The 8857-nt window shown below is 44.1% G+C and overlaps 1 protein-coding gene across 3 annotated transcripts in view; it reads right to left on the reverse strand.

The window, feature by feature from the left end:
* Rad54l (RAD54 like) overlaps positions 1-8857 on the reverse strand; it is a 23948-nt gene that overhangs the window by 5998 nt on the left and 9093 nt on the right. For 2 of the 3 annotated variants that reach the window (XM_050131380.1, XM_050131381.1), the window contains 7 exons: positions 7224-7284; positions 5698-5833; positions 5209-5278; positions 4843-5131; positions 4510-4634; positions 2194-2344; positions 467-593 (listed from right to left, as the gene is read on the reverse strand). In XM_050131380.1, coding sequence (XP_049987337.1) covers positions 467-593; positions 2194-2344; positions 4510-4634; positions 4843-5131; positions 5209-5278; positions 5698-5833; positions 7224-7284 — 959 coding nt within the window. The remainder of the gene's footprint in view (positions 1-466; positions 594-2193; positions 2345-4509; positions 4635-4842; positions 5132-5208; positions 5279-5697; positions 5834-7223; positions 7285-8857) is intronic. The other variant, XM_050131382.1, reaches the window with a different exon arrangement.

An 8857-nucleotide genomic window follows, 5' to 3' on the forward strand; every position in this document is an offset into this window, starting at 1 on the left:
TACATAATAAATAAATAAATCTTAAAAAAAAAAAAAAAAGAAAAAAAAAAAAAGAAATAGGTCCTCTTGGGCTGGGAGCCATGCAGACATCCTTAAGCTTTCCCCAAAACTAGAGTCTGCACATAAAAAGCCAGTTTATGTTAAAGTTGCTTTAGGCTAAACCACTGTCAAGAGGTTCTGAAGTGCTAGCAAAGATATGTCTGTTCAGGAGGCTAACTGTACTAACAGAAGTGCTTCTTCACCAGGCTGATAAGAACAAAACCAGACCAAAGGGCTCCCCAGAAATGGAACTTACCCTGTAAAACTTTGTTATTTATTCAGTGACAACTCATGGCACAGATCCCACTCCTTCTCCCAAATACCAGTCCTTAAAGGCTCCAGACAGCCAAGCCCACAGATCGGGGCAGTTCCCAAATAGCTTAGAAGATCTCAAATCATTTGGCTGACCAGAGTTGAAACTATTAACCTGTTCACGATACTGATGAGCTCCCGCAGACGTTCCTCCCCTAGCTGTCTGTCTGCCTCACTGGCAGCTGCATCTCGACTCTTCAAAATTGGCAACTCAAAATGCTTCTTAAACTCCTGGGCAGTTCCTAAACTCAGGAGAGAATTAAGAATATTAAAGAATATAAGGGTGGAATGATTTTTCTTGCTGCTAATAATGACAAACCATCTTGTCACCAAACACCCTCCCTGCTGAGAATAAAGCCGAAAAAATACAAGCAATTTTATTTAATGAATCAGACAGCAAAATAGTTAAGATTTGAGTCCTATTATAGTTAGAAATACCCTGATTTAAAAAAAAAAAACCTTATAGTAATTGTTAATGAACTAAAATTACAACCATAAGATAAAAACACAGAACTAAAAACTTAAGAAGCAAAAACAAAAACGGGGCAGTGGTGATGCACTAGGCCAGCCTAGTCTATTCCAGGACAAGTAGGGCTGAGGTATCTCTCTAGCCCTTCATTTATTTGTATGTTTTTTGTTTGTTTTAAGGCAGGATTTCTTTGTGTTGCCCTGGCTTTCCTGGACATCATTTTCCAGACCAGGCAGGCCTCAAATTCACAGAAATCCACCTACCTCTGCCTCCAGACTGCTAGGATTAAAGGCGTGTACCACCACTGCCCAACTCTATACTTATTTATGTGCCAGGTGGTGGTGGCGCACGCCTTTAACCCGGGTACTCAGGAGGCAGAGGCAGAGGCAGGTGGATCTCTGTGAGTTCGAGGCCAGCCTAGTCTACAGTACAAGTTCCAGGACAGACTCCAAAGCTATACAGAGAAACCCTGTCTCAAAAAAAAAAAAAAAAGAAAGAAATTGAAACTTTTAAAAACTGTGGTAGAGAGCAGTCAAAAACACCTATGCACTGCTGTGGGACAATGGTCCTGTACCTTGTAAAGATTTGCCACTTGTACTGGTTTAATAAAATGCTGAATGGCCAGTAGCCAGGCAGGAAGTATAGGTGGGACAACCAGAATAGGAGAATTCTGGGAAGAGGAAAAGCTTAGACTTCAGTCATCAGCCAGACACAGAGGAAGCAAGATGAGAATGCCTCACTGATAAAGGTACCAAGCCACATAGCTAACACAGACAAGAATTATGGGTTAATGTAAGATGTAAAAATTAGTTAATAAGGAAGTCTGAGCTTACAGGCCAACCAGTTTATAATTAATGTATAGGCCTCTGTGTGTTTCTTTGGGACTTGAACAGGCTACAGCACCAAGCATGCCAGAAATCTGTCAACAAAGCACAGGCACCCACATGCACATACCATATTAACATATATCACACCTAATTTTAATGCACAGGGATATTTCCAGCTCCAGTTGATAGGCACACAATCCCTACCTACATAGCTAACACTGCCTCTGCAGAAGATAAATGGCCCATGTTGGTCGTCCTAAGTTGCTCCACAGTCAAAGGCACCCTACAGTTTTGCCTCCCCACCCCTTTTCCTCTTTTGAGGAAAGGTCTAATGTACTCCCTATGTACAAAAATGGTTCTGAACCCCTGATACTCCTGCCTCCCATCTCCCAGGTGCTGAGATTACAGGTATCAGCTTAGCTACAGCTGGCTACTCTCTGACAAGGGAAACCTTCCAACAAGAGTTTCTACTCGTCCACACCTAACTGGCAATGTCTCCTTGCTCTCCTCACTCTGAGGACAATGCAGGAAGGCAGGGCTCCTTACCCAAAATGCCTGAATTAACGAAGTGCACCAAGCTGAAATATTCAAGCAAGTCATTTTGGATGGGGGTCCCAGAGATGAGCACCCGCCGGCTGGTATTCAAGCTGTCCAGGGCCTGGTAAGTCTGATTCTCAGAGTTTTTAAGCCTGTGTCCCTGCAAGATAATTAATTACAACTTACAACAGTAAATGATAAAATTAAATGACAGCAAAGTCTGTAGGGAGAAAAGAGTCAAACATTACAGGTCCTGAAGTTACAGGAACTAGACAGGCCAGCAGAGGCTTCTTTGCCTACTGCCTCAGAGAAAAGTATTAGGCTCACAAGGTAAGACCAATGCTACTCCCAAAAAGCAAGGATTCCCTCTGTTTCTTCCCATTCTTCCATTTTCAAACTTCCAGAGCTTTACTACTCACCAATTTCACAGTCAACCTGGCCATGATATAGACCCAAGCTTTCAGGGAGTCCTCCCCCTCCCTGCCGTCCGACCAACCCAGAACTTTCAGAGCCAGGTGCTTCGGTGTCTTGTTTGAGCCATGATGCTAAACATGGAAGGTGGAGACCTCAGCTGTACTCACCTCCAGGCAGTCATTCAGCTTCTATATCCAAAGAGCTTCCCTTGAGAGCTCTTCCCTAACCTGTCCTCCCTGCAGTCATCGTTAATGTCCCTTGAAGCCATTTATGTTTAACAAGATAGAAAGGACTCTTTTCTTAAGAACCAGGCAGCTGAGAGGGGCAAATGACCTTTCTTCCTTTCTTTTTCTTTTTGTCTGTATTAACTACTCTGGCTGTCCTGGAACTTGATTTGTAGACCAGGCTGTCCTCAAACTCACAGAGATCTGCCTGCCTCTGCCTCCCAAGTGCTGGGATTAAAGGTCTGCACCACCACCTGGCTTTTTTTTTTTTTAAATAATTTATCTTTATTTTATGTGCATTGGTGCTTGCCTGCATGTATATCTGTTTGAGGGTATCAAAACTGTAGCTGCAGATAGTTGTGAGCTGCCATGTGGATGCTGGGAATTTAACCCGAGTCCTCTGGAAGGGCAGCCAGTGCTCTTAACTGCTGAGACAGTTCTCCAGTCCCTGAATGCTTTTTAAATGTTTTTTCATTAATGTGTACATGTGTCTGCATGAGTTCATTTGTACATGTTTGCAAGTGTCTGCAGAAGCCAAAAAGTGCTAGATACTATAGAACTGAAATTATATCTATGGTTAGGAGCCACCTCATTTGGGTGCTGAGAACCAAACCTATGACATCTTTAAGATCAATGTCTTAGTCACTATTCTATTGCTGTGTAAAGACACCAAGACCAAATTAACTCTTATAAAGAAAGCATTTAACTGGTATCTTGCTTACAGTTTCACAGGGTTAGTTCATTATCATCATGGAGGCACTGGAGCCGTAGCTGAGAGCTACATCCTGATCTGTCGGCAGAAAGACTGGGCCTGGCATGCAAGGGCTTTTGAAACTTCAAAGCCTACCCCCAGTGACACACTTCCTCCAACAAGATCACACCTCCTAATCCTTCTAAATCCTTCCAAACAATTCTACTCCCCGGTGACTAAGCATTCAAAGCCTCGAGGAGGGGTCACTCTTATACCAAGCCAATCAGCAAGCAGTCTCAGTTGCTGAGCCATCACTTTAGCCCTGACCCTCTCCTCAGCCTTTTGAGTTTCTAGAATTATATATAGGCTTATGCCACCATCCCTAGGTAACACACTAGACTTTCTGATCTCTGTGCTTCTAACCATTCAAAGATCCCTAACCTAGAATAAAAACCATCCTTACCAGACACTGAGGTAAGAGCTTCTCCCCAATCAACTCACTGAGTCCCCACAATAACCAGATGAGGCAGGTATTTTCCAGATGCAGAAACACAAGCTCACATGGTTAAATCACTTAAGAGTAAGGTCATACTACTGTTAGGTGGCAGAGTCAGGATCTAAATAAAGTCCTTCTTTGGTCTTAAGATTATTATTTAGAGGGGGAAAATACCAATTGGCCCACAGTACCAAAACCCTCCTCAGAGTTTCATTTGTTTGAGATAGTGTCTCATTCTGTAGTCTTGGCTGGCCTAGAACTCTCTATAGTAGACCAAGCCAAAACTCAGCCATCCACCTGTCTCTGCCTCCCGAGAGCAGCTTTCCTCAACTGTACGCACTGTTTCATCCCTCTACGGCAAATCAGTGCCATGGGTTCTCCCACTCACTTGCATCCTCTAGTGTGGCATCTCTATTCCTGGCATTCCCCACTGCTAGTGATGTTTAGTGAAGACTCTGACGTCCTGATCGTCTACCATCCAGACTGTAAGTGTTAAGTACCTCGTCACATATGACCAGTCCAACGTTTCCTTTTTTAAGGACTCCAACATGAAGGCGGAAAGTCTCATAGGAAATGATGAGAATGGGAGAAGGCACTCGAGCTCCACGCTGGTTCATAAATCCTTCTACAACAGAACAGTGTCAGGACAAATCAGCAGCTCTCAAAGAAAAATAGTCTGGTAGTTGTTTAACATAGCCTTGAAAAAATTGTGCTGTTTTTCAATGGCAATTTTCCCACTTGTCCCCACACTGCCGTCAACACTGGCCACAAGTGAACACACAAGTAAAAAGCGTGGGCGGAAGAGTACAGCCTTGTTTGTTAAAGCTCCATACCCAGTTTTCGGTCTATCTCGTCCTTAGAGCCTCCGTCGATGGCTAGAGGTTGGATCCTCCCGCCAAGCCATTTCCCAACCTCATTGTACCAGTTCTTCACTAAGCTGGAAGGCGACACTACCACTGCTTTCTCAATTTCAGGCTTGCACTCTGGGCTCTGGCGTAAAAGTGTCCACATGAGCGTGATGCACTGTAGTGTCTTTCCCAGGCCCATCTCATCAGCCATGATGCAGCCATGGCTTCCCGGGATTCGACGGCTGGTGACACACTCCCATAGGAACTTCACTCCCTGAGGAATAACACCATTTAGTCCACCTGACACCTGCTTAGCCCCAGCCGCACACCCTTCCCTTGACCCTCATTTACCTCTCTCTGATGAGGCCGCAATACCTTACTGAGAATAGGATCAACAACCACGTGGACAGGGAGTTTTTCCCTGAGAAAACATAGTAGAAAAAAAAATCCGATTCAGGCAAGGTCAATCCTCAGGAAGTGGTATCTGCAGGCCCAGAAGGTTGATAACACCTTCTCCCCACAAGGAATAAACCACAGTGAGGTTTATTAGGAGTCAAAAACATCAGAAAGGTTGACACTCCTGTCCTCACCCCATCACTTGCCCCTCCAAATGAGCATGGCAGAAGGCAGTGAAGGAACCCCCACAACCTGAACACTACCACACAGTCTCCCACAATCTCCCCCAAACACTTGCTCTGGATATTGTGCAGTTGCCATGACAGCTCTGGCAGCCTATGACAATTCCAAAGGAGGAAAACAAATCACAAACACCCTCCCATCCTTCTAGGCATGTATACTTAGAGTGGACTAGAACTACTCAAAAAATACCAATGTGCATACTTGTCAAGCTTCAGCTGGTCATGGACGCTTAGTGGGGGAGGCTCATACAGAACCAAGGCACCTTCTTCCAGAGGATCATGGAGGGCACGACGGACACCAGCCCTTTTCAGGCCCAATGCACGAGAGCCCAGAGGACCTAGAAATCAGCAATCAGTGAGCTAACCCGCTATAATCAGGCATACCAGCAAGCCAAATTGAAATGCCCATCTTTCATGTACCTTTCTGAATCCCCACGGCCTTCTTTTTTTTTTTTAATTTTTATTTATTCATTATATGTACAACATTCTGCTTCCATGTATGCCCACACACCAGAAGAGGGCACCAGGTCTCATTACAGATGGTTGTGAGCCACCATGTAGTTGCTGGGAATTGAACTCAGGACCTCTGGAAGAGCAGTCAGTGCTCTTAACCTCTGAGCCATCTCTCCAGCCCCTCCCCATGACGTTCTTTCCCTGAACTCCTTCAAACCATTTGTGCATTTTTGACCATTATCTTGTCAGTTCTCAAGCGTTTTTCCTAATTTATTTCTCCCATTCAACTACAAACTTCTGGAGGGCTTTATCAAGTTCATCTCAAGTCAACTGTAGCAAGGTATAAAACTCAACAGAGGCCTTTCCTATGTGAGAACTTGAACGCTGGCTGCTTCCCTCCCCGTCCCCGTTCAGGCACAATGCAATGTCCTACACAAGACAAAGGAAAACTGTGGACATCAGACCTCCCACAGTCAAACTTAGGAAAGAGTTAGCACTGAACATGCTTAAGCTGAATGAAGGCCAGAGTCATTAGCCACTGCCCCACGAAGATGAAGGACAATTGGTCTTGGCAGTCCCTGCTAAAGGCAGTATAGCCTTCTTCACACAAGCCTCAGGAGGATCACGTCAAACACATCCACCCATGGACTGACATCTTCAATTCCCAGGTTAGCATATAAATCTTTAATCTATTCAGGCACATTGACACAAATGACAAAAACAAAAAACTGAAAAGATGTGCATGGTAGTACACAGTTGTAATCCCATTACTTAGGATCCTGAGGCAGGAGAATTGCTGTAACTCTGAGGCCAGGCTGGGTTACAAAACAAAAGCCTGCATCAAAACAAACAGACGCTGGAGGTGTCTAAGCAATTAAGAGCATGCATTGCTCTTCCAAAGAATCTGGGTGTGACGCCCAGCACCCACTTCAATCAAGTCACAAGTACAGATAACTCCAGCTTCTGAGATCCAATGCCTCTGACCTTCTCAGGTGGCCAAATGAACACACGTGCACGTGTACACACACACATAGCATATACTCACACAGACACATACACATGATTAAGAATAAAAAACTACAGGCATAGTAGCATAGCACTTAGGAGGCAGAGACAGGCAGACCTCGGTAAACTCAAAGCCTGTTAGCCTAGTCTACAAAGCAAATTCCAGGCCACCCAGGATTACACAGTGAGACCCTGACTCAACCAAAACACAAAATAAACTTTAACAAAAAAACAACGACCAAATAAGAAAACTAATAATTTCCATTTTACCTTGATAATTTGGAATGGGGACCTTGAAAGGCTTTGACAAAATGCTTCGAATAAATGCTTCCTAAAAAGAAAAAGAAAAACAGGAATTCAGGAGATGTTATAGATCAATAAATAGTCTAACATGTTCTACTTCTGATATTTTTAATTATCTCATTCACTTTACTTTGTGTATGGGTGTTTTGTCCCTCTTCCTACCACAAAGCTAACCTCCCAACCACAAATAAATTTGTTGCTGCATTAGTTCTGCCAACTATTTAATTTTCATAAATCCATATCAGCTTTCTTGAAAATTAAGCAGCCTGCTGAGCAGTGGTGGCGCATGCCTTTAATCCCAGCATTTGGGAGGCAGAGGCAGGCTGACTCTGTGAGTTCAAGACTAGCCTGGTCTACAAGAGCTAGTTCCAGGACAGCTAGAACTGTTACACAGAGAAACTCTGTTTTGAAAAGACAAAAAAACAAACAAAAAAATTAAACAGCCCAAAGATTAGAAGTCATATAGGCAGTAGCCATCAGTAGAATATGAACAGAAAAATGACAAAGATGTCTAATAAGAGCTAAGCCTCTCTTTCATAATGTCACAATTAGGAGGCAAGGCTACAGTCTATGTACGCCAGGCTAGCCTCAAACTTTCAATTCTCCTGCCTCAGCTTCCTGAGTACTGAGATTACAGGCATGTACCACAACATCTAGCTTCCTATCATGATTTAGTCCTCACTTAAGAGCCCTATGAGGCCTACGAGTTGCTGTTATTCAAGGCAAGCACAAAGATATAAAGCTATAATCCTAAGATTTAGAAGAATGAGCAAGGGCAATACTGAGATTGAAGCCAGCCCAGGTAAAACCTTGTCCCCAAAAGAAAATTAAGCCAGGTTACTCAGAATTTGAGAGGCAGAGGCAGGAAGATCAGAAGTTCAAGATTATCTTTAGCTACACAGTAGGCTTTGAGGCCAGCCTGGGCTACATGAGACCCTGTTTCATAAAGGGGGGAAAGATGCCTAGAGAAAGAGCTCCACAGTTAAGAGTACTTTCTGCTTTTCCAGAACTCAAGTACAGTTTGGGAAGACTTAACTCCAGCTCCATGGGATCCAGCGCCCTTGTCCGGCCTATCCCTGCCCCTATATACATGGCATACATTCACATTCCTACACTCTCTCTCTCTGTGTCTGTCTCTGTCTCTCAGAAAGAAAAGAGAGAAGGAAAGAAAGAGAGACAAAAAAAGGTGCTTACTGTCACACCCAGCAAACAGTTGGCTCCCAGGATCCACAAGCTGTCCTCTTTCCTAAGAGCCGCAGCACGTGCACACCTCCACTACACAGTACATACAGCATGTGTAAGTGTGTACAGTGTGTAAATAAGTGTGCTCAGTGTGTACAGCCAGTGCAGATGGAGAGCTTAACCCTTTACTCATGGCCGTGCCCAAAGCCAGGAAGTGCTTCCTGCCACAGGAAGGTCCAAGACCAGGAACAACGGGAAAAGGACATAAGGAGAGAATAAGCTCAAGTTGGTGGTGGCAGAGGCGGGTGGATCTCTGTGAGTTCAAGGCCAGCCTGGTCTACAAAGTGAGTTCCAGGACAGCCAGGGCTACATAGAGAAATCCTGTCTCAAAAAAAAAAAAAAAAAAAAAAAAAAAAAAA

The sequence above is a fragment of the Alexandromys fortis genome, unplaced genomic scaffold (genome assembly GCF_014885135.2).
Source record: "Alexandromys fortis isolate MF-2015 unplaced genomic scaffold, M_Fortis_MF-2015_v1.1 scaffold_369, whole genome shotgun sequence".
Taxonomy (NCBI): domain Eukaryota; kingdom Metazoa; phylum Chordata; class Mammalia; order Rodentia; family Cricetidae; genus Alexandromys; species Alexandromys fortis.